The sequence below is a fragment of the Chiloscyllium plagiosum genome, chromosome 12 (genome assembly GCF_004010195.1).
Source record: "Chiloscyllium plagiosum isolate BGI_BamShark_2017 chromosome 12, ASM401019v2, whole genome shotgun sequence".
Classification (NCBI taxonomy): Eukaryota; Metazoa; Chordata; class Chondrichthyes; order Orectolobiformes; family Hemiscylliidae; genus Chiloscyllium; species Chiloscyllium plagiosum.
In genome coordinates, this window is record NC_057721.1 from 57681574 (window position 1) to 57695708 (window position 14135).

A 14135-nucleotide genomic window follows, 5' to 3' on the forward strand; every position below is an offset into this window, starting at 1 on the left:
AATATTTGAAGCAGAGAAATATGGTACTGCTTTCAAAGAATAGTATGCTTTACTATGGCCTCCAGCATCCCATTACTTTAAACAGTTGATTATCTCGAACTACAATATCTGCAAATTTAGCTTAATCAAAATGAATTGCTTTCATTACAGTTGCCTGGTGTAAACACATATAACTCAGAAACATTTGGTACAGAGTTGATGCAAACTTTGCTTGACTGATTCAGTAGCTGTGATGTTTCCTGAATGCATAGTAGCATAACACTTGAAACCATAACTGACAAAATTGAATGTCTGTAATGTTAAAATTACATGTTAGAATTTCATTCCTAAGCCTCTCTTACTTTTGCTTTCTTCTTCCTCCTTTAAGACTCAAAAACTTCCACTTTTACCAAGCGTTTGCTCATATTCCCTATTATTTCTTTATTGCACACAGTGTGAAATTTGAATGCGCAACACTCCTGTGAAGCACCTCGGACTGGTCTGTAATGTTAAAGGTACAATATAAATACAAATTGTGGCTGTTGTTTTTCTTAACATATGCTCACATTGGCTAAGAATGTATGTGAGAACACAGTTTTGTTATTGTTACTGAAATGAGGACAGGAACAACTGCTCCTTAGTTCTCTGTCGAACCTAGCAAGAATAGCATATGAGAGGAGTTAAAATTTGAAAATTCTGGCTGCCAGTTTTAAGCTGCTGTGTCTCATCCACCATAACTTTTACCATGGTGCATCGTGCCATCAATGAGGATGCTATTACAGGCATGAGGAGCCCTATTTAACATTCAGTACTCATTATCTGACCAACAGCATAAGCACAGTGGGTGATGCCAAGCTGGCCATAAAAGGCCAAAACAAGTCTTTAAAAATCAATTCTTCTATAATTCTTGAGGACCATGTGGAGTAGAATCCTCCAGATCCTTCATGGAGTCCAATGCTTCTCCAGTGCACTCCACCTTCCAATCCCCTGAGTGCCCAGGAACTTCCAGTTACTCACTGCTGAGGATAACATCCATGGATCATTTACTCCTTTCTCCTACCACCAGCTTCAACTTCCCACTTGCCAAGTATTAAATCTGGCCACATAATGAGCAGGATGCTGATGACTTATTTTAGATGTGACCCTATCATTAACATTTTCCAAGTCTCTACATCCCATACTTTTGGTGACTCTCAGATTTTAAAATGTGGAAACTATATTGCATATCTTCTTCTTATACTCTCACCATTGCTAAATGCAAAAGTGCAGGGTGGGAGGGAGTTGAATTTGGATGAAAATCACTTGAATCTGAGACATCACAGAAAGTGATATTCATTTATACCAATTTATGTGATTGTTGTCATTGCAGTTCCCAGCTAGCTATTAATTTCTTAGAGATGTTTTCATTTTCAGTAGCTTCCTGAGAGATCTTTTTGCATCACCAGATGTCAATTTTTATTTTCACAATGTTGTTGAGGCTGATACAACAGAAATAAATAAGTTACTCAAATAGAAAGAAAGGTCACTCATTAGCCGTAGGCAACAGGTACAGTCTCACATTTCCCTTAACTCTCTCCTAATTATGTGACTACAATGCTTCCTTACATTGTTTCCTAAGGTCCTGCTGTATGCAATGCATGGCTGTTGCCTTCACTGTTAGCAGTATCCCTTTGGGGTTGGAGAATGTTTTAAAAATCATCTTTTAAAAACCTTTTCTTATGAAAGAAACATATATAATGTACATGTGAGGGAACCATTATATGAACCTTAGTTGTGTAATCTCCCTTTTTATTCTCTGACTAAATATTCCACAGCAGGTGCTTACATTTAAAAGTGATGATTTTAATTATATACACTGGATGGCTGTTAGCATTTGTGGACCCATTTGTGGCAAGGGAGCTGATTGCAAATGAATAACATTTTAAGACAACCTCAGTAATACATTATAGTACTACCTGCAGGATTAGTGTATTCTAGAACGTTTTTTCCATTATGTTCTCAACTTTTCCACTTACTATTTAAAAATACAAATCTCCAGAGCCTTTCATTTTGCTGACTGTAACATTATTAGTGTTCATATTCCTTCGTAATGTACAGCATTGTTTGTGTCTGTCCTAGAATCATCTCTGGGTAAATTTGTCAGTATTCAGTGATGTTACTGGGTGGAGCACTTACCCATAATAATATAAATGTTTTTTTTCTTGGAACAGGTGACAGAAGGATGCTGGAGAGTAGTTTTTAATTTTCATCTGTCCGACTCTATTTTCATTCCATCTAACAGCCAGTCACAGAAAGTCTAAATGCTTGATTTTTCTGTCATAGTCATCTGGCACAGATAACTGCTAAGCCCATATGGTATTAGGCAAAAATTTGACAGGATCGACTGAAACTAAAACTAAAACGTGGGCTACTAAACTCTACAAACTATCATTGTGTGAGCAGCATTAACAAATTATGATTGTATGCAGCACATTCTAAAGTCCTATTTTAGTGTAAAGCTGTTATTATTGTTCAAAGATATTCAAGTATTATGCTGCTAATCAGATTTTTTTATAAATTCCCTAGAGTGTGGAAACAGGCCCTTCGGCCCAACAAGTCCACACTGACCCTCTGATGAGTAACCCACCCAGACCCATTCCTCTATATTTACCCTTTATTAATACACCTAACCTAGGCATCCCAGAACAGTATTGGCAATTTAGCATGCCCAATTCACCTAACCTGCATATCTTTGGATTGTGGGAGGAAACCCACATAGATGTGGGGAGAATGTGCAAACTCCACATAGTCACCTGAGGCTGGAATCAAACCCAGGTCACTGGCGCTGTGAGGCAGCAGTGCTAACCACTGAGCCACCATGCCACCATTAATTGCTGTGAATTCAAAGTAAGTCCAATATTAATGTTGGACTTCACTCCCACAGCTATAGAGTACCTCATGCTGTGTATACATTAACATTCAGAGGGTTTACAATGGAATTTTGTCAGAGTGATTTAGAGTAAATTAAAGATTTGGTAGAACTGTGTCCTTTTACTTCATCACATTGGTACACACAGAAGAGAAGAGAGAACTAAATAAAAACGTCATGGTTGTTATATAATAGGAATCCTGAAACACAGCTAACTGCTAGACAAGAATGAGATAGGTATTCAAAGACTTGTAGACAATAACAAAATAATTTGAAATAAAAATTAATTGTCAAGATAATTAAGGTAGTAATAACGCTCTGACAGTTAATTGAGAGAGACCAAGTTTAGACACCTGCTATTAGACAAAATGGTGAATGTAGGACAAACATTGATCTTAATGACCATAAAACAAAAAAAAGTGAGATATGAAGAATTTGATGTTGAGCTAGCCAACACTTAGATACACTATTCAGCAACTAATCCTATTCAGTACTCAATAATGAGGTGTCTACTGTGTCTGGAGGTACAGCAAAGGGGAGGAATAAAGAGAATTGACTGCAAATTAAAGAACAAAGGCACATCAAAATTTAAATGTTTGAAATGTGGATTTGAGTAGTGTAGATTTTCCAGTTGCACTCAATAATTAGGGATGAACTATATGTAATGAGTTGGTAAAAAAGAGAAAATCTGCTGGGGTGATCTCTTGTCCCCTTAGCACTGTGTCCAACTTTGTAGTTGTGTTACAAACCAGAAGTTCATAAGTTGTTATATTTAATGAACAGAAGTTACTGGAAAAGCTCAGCATGTCTGGCAGCGTCTGTGCAGAAAAATCAAAGTTAATGTTTCAGGTTTAGTGACCCTTCCACAGAACTATTCTGAAGAAGAGTTACACAGATGCTGCAAGACTGCAGAATTTTTCTAGCAACTTCTGTTTTTGTTTCTGATTTACAGCATCACAGTTCTTTCAGTTTTTATATTGTAAATAAACCCCATGACATCATTCAGGATTCAGAATTCTTGGCACTTAGCCCAGTTTGATGCTCAGCTATTTCACCAACTATGTAAAATGAATATTCAGGAACTCCATTCTTTACAACACTATATTTAAAGAGCCTAATCATAAGGTTAGTGGCAGAATATTGAGACTATTTCTGGATTTTTGTTCCCATTTCTTTCCTGTTTTCAGGAGACTTTATACCAAGGATTTTCTCATTGCAATTTTTAGCACAAAGAAATTGTGGTTTCACTGTGTATTTTCATTATATATTAAGCAACTAATAAAGGAGACATGTCTAGCTTTATTCCTGATGAAGGGCTTTTGCCCGAAACGTCGATTTTGCCTGTCCTCGGATGCTGCCTGAATTGCTGTGCTCTTCCAGCACCACTGATCCAGAATCTGGTTTCCAGCATCTGCAGTCATTGTTTTTACCTTATTGGCTAAATGTACTGATTATTCCAAGATAGATAAATATGAAAGAAAATTGTCAAGAGGAGGTACAGAGACAGCAAAAGGATGTCGATAGGTTAAATGAGGGGACAAAAATTGGATAGTTGGACTACATTGTGGGAAAATTGAATTTGTCCTCTTTGGAAGGAAAAGTGGAAAAGCAGTAAACTGTTCAAGGGAAAGAAATTGCTGAATTTAGGGATACAGAGTGATCTCGGTCCAGTATATGAATCAGACATGGGCATATTTGCTGATGGTTACATAATATTCAGCACCATTTGTAATGCCTCAGATACTGGAAACAGCCCATGTAGCAAGATCTGAACAATATTCAGGCATGAGCCAAGTAACATTTGCAATACACAAGTGACAAGGAATAACCAATCTCAACAAGAAAATAAGAGAGAAGTGAACAAGAGAAAATATAGCCATCACCCTTGTTGTTCAATGGCATTGCCATCACTGAATGTTCTTGGATTTATACCCATTGACCAGAAACTGAGCTGGACCAGCAGTGTAAATACTGCGGCTACAAGAGTAGGCCAGAAACTAGACTTGCTACAGCAAGTAACTCACATCTGAGCTACCGGATGCCTGCCCACCAGCTTTAAGGCACAGTCTAGAGTGTTGTGGAATATTGCGTCTTGTATAGTTGGGTATATGTCCAACAATACTCAAGAAGCTCAACATCCTCTAGATTTTGATGCAGCTTATTTTATTGCCACTCAACCCACCACTTGCAACATTCAGTTGCTTCACTATCAGTGCAAAGTGGCAACAATGCATACCATCTATAAGATGCACTGCAATAACTCATCCAAACTAGTAAGACAGCACTGTCCAAACTCAGTACCTCTATTACCTAGAAGATCAAGGGCAGCAGATGCATGGGAACACATCCACCTAGCAGTTCACCACCAAGCCACACATCTTCCTGACTCAACTATATTGCTGTTCCTTTATTGTCACTGGGTCAGAACCCTGGACCTCCATTCCTAACAGCACTGTGTTTGCTCTGCACCTCAAGGACTACAGCGGTTCAAGAAGATGGCTTTCCATTACCTTTTCAAGGGCAAATAGGGATGGACAATAAAAATTGATCACAGTGATACCCACTTCCCATGCATTAATAACTTAAAAGAAGTCAGAGAAGGTTAGTTCAGCTCACTCCTGATATGAAGTGATTATCTTATAAAGAAAAGTTGGACAGTTTCACCTTTCCCCTCTTTCTCCATTGACATTTAGAGATGACCTTATTACAAACTATAATAGCTTGAATAGACTTGATGAAATAGATTCTGAGAGAATATTTCCCTTTTTGGAGAGACTAACACCATGGAACATAGTTTAAGAATAATGGAGCACACTTTTGGGACAGAGATCCCTTTCTGAGAGGTTTGTTTCTCAAGACTTCTCTTGCCAGAAAATAGTGGAGCATAGGTAATTCAACTTATACATAGCTGAGTTGGATGGATTTCTGATAGACAAGGAAGACAAGAGTTATGGGGGAAGACAAGAAAGTGGAGTTGAGAACACAGCTATGATCTTATTGAATGGCAGAGCAGGCTTGAAGGACTGGATAGCCTACCATTGCTCATAAGTCCTGTCTTCCCATGTTACTTACATTCAATGCTGGTCGGCTTCACAGGCACAGACTGTACCTACATAATGACAACTTCCTGCCTATGTCTCCAATTAGAGGCACAGCTACCTGTGAATAGTTACAGGGATCATATATAACGAGTTTACAGGTTAGTGGGGAACCACATTTGGGACTGTGCCATCTTCTGCTCGGGTTCCTGTACTCTATATACATGTTAGAAATCATGCTGCCTGTGTAGTTATGGTGCCCTCAAATATTCTTCTACTGTGCCTTTTTCAGCATGCTATTCTGCTGCCCCGTGAGGTGTACACCATGTAGCATCAGACAGGATCCTCCTATTCATTACTATCTTCTCCACTTGGCCATTTACTCAATCTGGGATTGGAGCTGCTGTATCACCTGAACCCTATTTCCTGCCTTCTTTTGGTCTTGATTGTTAATTTTGTTAAGCAGAAACCTCTTGTAAAATCTGTTATATTTTAAACTTCTTTCCTATCTTTGTTAAAAAAAAATCAATCACATTGTTGTAACTATGTGTGATCACTGAAAATTTAGGGTGTTCCTGAAAATTTAGCAATTCACTTGCAGGTAGGGTGCTTGCAATCATTTTGTTCCATTGATGTGCTCGACATCTATTTTATGACAACAAAGCTGGCACAATGCATACCAATGTCTGCCCTAACAATTAAACTCATATTCAAGACAAATGAATAAATTAGGGAAAAATTGTTGGGGAGGAAGAGATCCCCCAAATTTAGCTATATGTTAGAAATCATAGAAACCCTACATTATGGAAACAGGCCATTTGGCACAACAAGTTCATACCAACCCTCTGCAGAGTAACCTACCCAGACCAATTCCCCTACCCTATTGCTCCAGATTTACTCCTTACAATGCACCTACCCTACACATCCCTGAACACTATGGGCAATTTAGTATGGCCAATTCACCTAACCTGCACATCTTTGGATTGTGGGAAGAAACTGGCGCACCCAGAGGAAACCTGCACAGTCGTGGGGAGATTATGCAAACTCACACAGACTGTCACCCAAGGCTGGAATCAAACCAGGGTCCCTGGCGCTGTGAGGCTGCAGTGCTAACCACTGAACCACTGTGCCACCCAGATAGCAAAGGAGCATGGCTGTTTCTGCCTGGTTTCAAGACCTTTTGTGTGTGTGGTGAACGTTATTACCACTACACTACAGAAACACACCCCTTACTTACATACTTAGCATAACGAATTTCCAAAAAATAATGGCTCGACTTCATTCTGAACCACATTTCTGACTTGAAGCTTCTCTACGTTTTTGCACAGAGTTGTTGTTCAAGGAAAGTAAGTGTGGATCCCCTTAACAAGTTGCTGCTGGACAGTATGATTTGAATCTGATACTGTGTGCTACAATATCTAATTCAATGTCAAAGCAGTCACTAAAAGTAGAACAATGAGAGTGAGGGTAAGATTGAACAAAGACAGAGAGATAAAAAAAGGCAGAAAGAAAGCATTAAAAAAATCTTACATTTTTATAAATCCTCCCAATGATATTTGAGGAACAAAGCTTTGCATTTGTGAAAGTTAATTTTCAGTGCCAAAGAGACTATTTGTGTGGTATAATTAAGTTACCATACTGTTGAAGTGATGTTTAGATTGGAATGTACAAACCGTTTTTATGCCAAGTCTAATCCATGTATGCAACATTTATAAAAGATCTTCTTGTTATTCAATACAATTTTAAGGGGCATCCAGAGAGCAAGATGCCATTTTTGTGCAACATATGGAATATTGATGTATGTTGAACAATAAGTTTTGAATTTTAATGTTCAACTAGTATGGCAGCTAGAAGTTGACTGTAAGCGTCAACATTGTTTTCAGACAAAAAAAATCTAGACCATTATTTGTTCATTTTTAATAGTTTAATACATGCGTAAATTTGGAAACTTGGTAGTCAAAACCTACAAAGATAAAATTGTTGCATTAGTTTTGTTTTGTTAGCTTTCATGAACCCTCAAGACTGCTTGTTATTTCAGATTGCTCTTCTGTCTATTACATATGATCAAATACAGGAGTACTTTAATTGTTAGGCACAGGTGTGCCTGGTTATGCTGTTTTTAATCTCATGAGCTTCTCTGTTCCATTTAATGTGCCAATTTTTTCCAAATGCTGTGCGCCTGATAACTAATTACACTAAAAATATACTGGGAAGCATCACTGTCCAGCTGTCATTATTCAGAACGAGGATCTAATTATTTCTGAGAAGAGGTAGTACCTTGAATGTTTACTTAGTTGATGTGTTTGGATTTAGAGCATTTGGAAATTCTAATTACTCCTATTGTTCTCAGTATTCGTCAAAGGCATATATTTTGTGTTTTATTTCCATTAAATATTTCCAGTACTTCCATATTCATAATTCTGTACCCTACCAACCAGCAAATCATTGCTTTGCCATTATTAAACCGGGGAGTGTGATGCACAAAGAATACTTATGAATCATATTTTCTGAAGATAATCATAGACTTCGAATCAGTTTACAATGTATCCACTTCCAGTGTAAGATACAACTGTAAGACAAAGCTCAAGTTGTTCATGGTCAAGCTTGTGTTCCCGAGACAAAGAAAAGAAATTAGGCAGCGATTTAAAAAAAAGACAAAAGAAAGGAGTGAAAAGGGCTGGAGCAAAACAGAAAATGGAAGCAATCATTGCATTGTGGCCAGTTATAGATTCTGTTACCCAAATGTTTGCCAAGATATGAGTGAAGAAAGAAGATGGATGAGATCTGTGGAACTGTCAGGCTATCAAGTCATTTAATCCTCAACTGTTTACAGTTTGTGAGAATAAAAACAGCCTGCTGTGTGTCTCAGTTGAGTAGTATTGCTTGACTGTTTCTACTAACTACTATTATTACTACTCATGACTACTATTATCAAGTGTACATGTGTGGTGTTGGGAAGGTGAGGGAGATGTGTGCTGTAAGTTCACAATTTGATTGAAAGCTCTGAAAGGTTACAAAGCCATTAGGCTGCTTTTAAAATGGTGCTATGAATACAAATCTTTGTTTTGATAAGTGATTGGGATCTTTAAGAGATATAAATGTATTTATAGTGCTTTTATTAAGTTAATACATTTTAAAAATAATGTGAAATTTGTATTTGATATTTAGAACTATGTTTTATTTCATCTAATTTATGGCTTCTGAGTTTAGCTTGCAGTGGGTGCTGGGTGAATGAGCATGGAAAGTGTGAAGGCAAAGGGGACTGGGGTCATATAGCCTAATGGCTTTTGTTGTAACTGGAACCAAGCCCTGCAGCCTGTTAAACAGCCTACCTCAGCACTGGACAGTCCCCACGGGTACCTTCACACTGTTTTCAGGGTGATAGGCCTGATTACAGTTAGCACCATTTCCCAGAACAAAAATCTAGCCATTGGAGGAGTTCCTCTCAAGTCAAGTTAGGGTAAAAAGAAATTTCCTCCTGAATATTTGCTCCCAAGTCAAGTACGCAGAATCAAAGAATTTCCTAACTCAGGAGTGAAAGGTCAGACGTATGTATTGTTGGCAAAGGTCTTTAAGAAATCTGTAGACCTAGTCAAAGAAGAGATGATGTCTAAATGCTATATCATAAAATCCGAGAACATATTTAGAAATGCTGCAATATTTACTTGGGTCAACATGGTTTGGCAGTTTCATCAATTTCATGATTCTTTCTTGAAGTGTTCACTTCACATAAGAAAACCACCAATGGAATAAACAGAGAAAAGGGATGGAATGCATGCTATATATGAACTAGGAACACTGTGATTTGTCAATTGCTTCTTGTTGATAAAATAAATAAGGGTACTCCATTTTGTATTTACATTTTGCTACCTCTTTTAAAAGTAATATTTCTCCTTGTATGTGTGACCAAGTACTCCAGCTTCCAAGATTCTGTTAATGTAACTCTATAACTACAACAACCACAAATCCTTCAAAATAAAGTACCCTTTCAATATAACTTGCAATCGACACCAGCCCCAGCCACAAATTGGGAAGTCACGTAAGGGTGGTAACTTGTACCATGCCGCGCTGTAGGTCAAATATAACTATTTATAATACATTTCATTCCTGAGTAGTGTGTATTGTCATACCTCTGCAGAAACAAACAAAAATTACAGGAAATGGTTGGAAGTGTTTCAGTTAGACTTTTGAATGCAGGGAAAGATATGGCAATGTGTGATGATTTAGATGAGTCATTTCATATTGGAAAGAAAGAGGTATTGCATACCAGGAGGAAAAAAATGATGAAGACTGTCATTACTTGTCAAGCAGAAGGAAACTAACCATAGAGTAGCCACAGTTGTTGCGAGACCTGGGGAGCTTTCAGGTTAGTAAAAGGGGATGGAGGGATTTATGAACAAGGTGTGCTGCGAATGAGGGAGACATTAGAAATTGGCGAGTACACATGATGAGGTGAAATAGTTCTTATGCAAGATAGGTTACAGGTGATAAGGTTTGGAGGAATTGGAGTTTAAATAGAATGTTGTTGTTAGTAAAGAGGGCATTGGAAAATAGATTCTGGTGATGACAAGAACATCTTTTGCTAGTTTGGGTCAGTTTCAGTGGCTTTTGGATGAGCTATGATCAGAAGCTGAACATATCGTTCTTGTATGAATGCAATTAAAGGATCATTTTATACGCCAGCCAAAAGCAAACACTGCAGATGCAGAAAATATGAAATAAAAATATAAAAACTGGAAATACTCATTTTGTTGCATACTGTCTGTGGAGAAAGGAGTAGAGTTAGTGGTAAACACAACTGAAATGTCATGGATGGTCTGTCTACTATCCTGAAAAGTTGACTTGGCTTTTCTCTCCACAACTGCTGCATAACCTGCTGCATATTTCCAGTGTTTTCCATTTTATGTGAAGTTAGTCTAGCTGCACTAACAACCAAAGAGGAAAACAGAAATAAATGCAAGCAGAACAAGTTATTTTATTTTCAAGATGGACAGTTAAAAGCTTTATCCCAGATAAAAAATGAATTAGAGAGGATTTGAAAAATGTATTTAAAACAGTGTTAAGTGTTTAAATGGTTGGAGAAGAAAGGAAATTAGATCATAACATCAAAGCAAGAAAGAAACGATAATTTAGCCGCGTCATTGGAGCACATGGTAGAGAGACAATCATTGGAAGGAAAGGTCAATAGAAACCATAGGAGAGGGAAGCAGAGGAGAAAATGGATGATGGGAATAAGGAGATGGATGTAATTGACTGATGGGGAATATGTAAAGGCAGCACAGTACATACATAGGTGAGTTGCATCAAAGCAAAAGCTGCAATCTTCAGTCAGAAGTGCCAAGTGGATGATCCAGTGGTCCCCAGCATCACAGCTATTAGTCTTCAGCTAATCCAATACCTTTCATATGAAATCAAGAAATGGTTGGAGGCATTTCTTGTGCCTCAGGTTTGCTGTTCCGATAGCCAAGTTGTTCCAGGACAGTTATAACACTGGTATCTATGTGATTGTGTGGAAAATTATCCAAGTATGTACTGTATACAAAAAACAGGAAAAATCCAGCCCAGATAATTACTGCCCCATCAGTCCACTCTTGATCATCAGTAAAGTGTTGGAAGGTGTAATTTACAGCGCTCAGCAATAACCTGCTCACTGATGTTCAGGTTGGGTTCTGCCAGGGCCATTCAGCTCCTGACCTCATTACAGCTATGGTTTGAACATTGATAAAAGAGCTAAATTCCAGAGGTGAGATGGGAGTGACAGCCCTTGACATCAAGGCTGCATTAGACCGAATGTGGCATTAAGGACCCTAAGCAAAACTGGAATCAATGGGTATTGGGGCAAACTCTCCACTGGTTGGAATCATACCCGGAACATAGCAAGATGGGTGCGATTATTGGAGGTCAGTCATTTCAGCTCCAGGACATTTCTGTAGTAGTTTCTCAGGGTAGTGTCCTAAGTCTAATCATTTTCAGCTGCTTCATCAGTGACCTTCCCTCCATCATAAGGTCAGAAGTGGGGATGTTGTCCAATGATTGCACAATGTTCAGCATCATTCATGACTCCTCAGTTACTGAAGCAGTCCATTTTCAAATACAACAAAATCTAGACAATATCTAGACTTGGGTTGATAAGTGGCAAGTAACATGCACAGCCACAAATGCAAGGCAATGACCATCTTCAGAAAGAGAAATAAAGCCACTGCCCCATGACTTTCAGCAGTGCTCCATCACTGAATCCCCAAATATCAACATCCTGGGTATTATCAATGACTAGAAATTCAACTGGACTTGCTTCATAAACATAGTGGCTACAGGAGCAGGTCAGAGGCTAGGAATACTGTGATGTGTAACTCATCTCCTGACTCTCCAAAGTCTGACCATCATCTATAAGGCACAAGTCAGGAGTTTGTTGGAAAATTCCTCACTTGTTTGGATAGGTGCAGCTTCAGCAACACTCAAAAAGCTTGACACTATCCAGGATGAAGCAGCTCATCTGACTGGCACCACATCCACTCCCTCAGCCACCATTGTTCAGTAGCAGCAGTGTGTCTACAAGATGCACTGCAGAAATTCACCAAAGATCCTTAGACAGCACCTTCCAAACCCAGAACCACTTCCATCTAGAAGGACAAGGGCAATAGATACATGGGAAGACCACCACCTGCAAGTTCACTTCCAAGCTACTCACCATCCTCATTTGAAAATATATGGTCATTCCTTTACTGTTGTTCATCAGAATACTGGAATTCCCTCTCTCAAGGCATTTGAACAACCCACAGCATGTGGATTACAGTTGTTCAAGAAGGCAGCTCAACACCATCTTCTCATAGGCAACTAGGATGGACAATTAATGCTGGCCAGTCAATGATGCCCAGATCCCATGAGTAAATTAAAAGATAGGTAGTTGGACTTTTTGGAAGAAGCTGATACCACTGCATGAGTGATCAAATGAACTTTTAATGCTTTTGAGACATTTAACAACCAAAAGTAATCTCCAATCAATTGGGACTTCTATGTGGTAATGGATTTCTGCTCTCTTGTATTTTTTCACTGACTGTGTTTCCTTGTGTTTGCTTCTACAGAAACGTAGAATAACTGAAAAACCATGGGCAATTTCAAAGGACATGCACTTCCTGGAAGTTTTTTCCTCCTCTTTGGCCTGTGGTGGTCAGTGAAATATCCTATGAGGTACCTCTGCAGAAAGAATAAGAATGTTTGTTACTTGGTATCAATCTCAGGGCATCGACGATTAGACATCATTGAAGGAATTGTGAAAGCCAGCTTTGCACTAATAGGTAAGTCAAAAAAATCTACTTGTGCTGATTTCATAGTTATCCATTTCCAACCAAGCTTAAGACCTAAAGTGGGATGCTTTTTTCCCGCTGTTTGAAAACTGACGTAAGAAACAATTCCTCAGATGAATCTATTGAATTAATTATCCCAGCATGTGATAGATGCTCGGACATTGTATTATGGACCAGGCCAGACCTCTCAAAACATTGCAAGAAAGTAGCCTGCACCCTAACTTTGCTAGTTGTTTTAAGCAGGTGTAGAATGGATATTCCAGAAGAGAATCAGCCGGTCAAACCATTTAGTTTTAAACAAAACAATTTATTTACAAGATTCAATGAAACACAAACAACAGAAAACAGAATACTGAATAACTTAACCTATCTGAAACCCCAACATCTCAACTTAATGATGCTGTTCCAAATACTTGCAACAATCCCCATAAACACTCCTTGGCACAAAAGGTAAAATCAAACACAAGTTCTTACAGGATAGAAGTCAGGGAAAGAGTACTAGCCTGGACCTGCTTCTGGGTTCAGCAGCTTTTCCATTACTACTAAAAAAAACACAGGGAAAAGCTGAGCTGGGAGAACAGGCCACTCCCCTTTCATTGTATGTGTTTTTATTTAAAAAAAAACTTGACCGTCTTCTGCCTGAGGCAGTATCGGTTAGCTATTATCAAATCGGCCCTAAAACCCTTCAACCTTCAGACTTTTCGGAATCTGTGTTATTTACGACCTCTCTGAAAAAAACCAAGGACTGCATAACCTTGTTAAAGGAGCAGCATCATCACAATTGTGTGCATTTAAGGAGGAAATGGACAGATTTTTAATTGGTAATAGGTTGAAGGGTTTTGGGGCTGATTTGATAATAGCTAACCGATACTGCCTCAGGCAGAAGACGGTCAAGTTTTTTAAAAT

At 38.4% G+C, this 14135-nt stretch overlaps 1 protein-coding gene across 4 annotated transcripts in view; it reads left to right on the forward strand.

Moving 5' to 3' along the window:
• The window catches only part of LOC122555303 (transmembrane protein 45B-like), a 104257-nt gene that overhangs the window by 42017 nt on the left and 48105 nt on the right, over positions 1-14135 (forward strand). For 3 of the 4 annotated variants that reach the window (XM_043701156.1, XM_043701159.1, XM_043701157.1), the window contains exon 3: positions 13008-13220. In XM_043701156.1, coding sequence (XP_043557091.1) covers positions 13031-13220 — 190 coding nt within the window. In that variant the 5' untranslated portion in view covers positions 13008-13030. Of the gene's footprint in view, positions 1-433; positions 495-13007; positions 13221-14135 lie in introns of all 4 variants that reach the window. The other variant, XM_043701158.1, reaches the window with a different exon arrangement.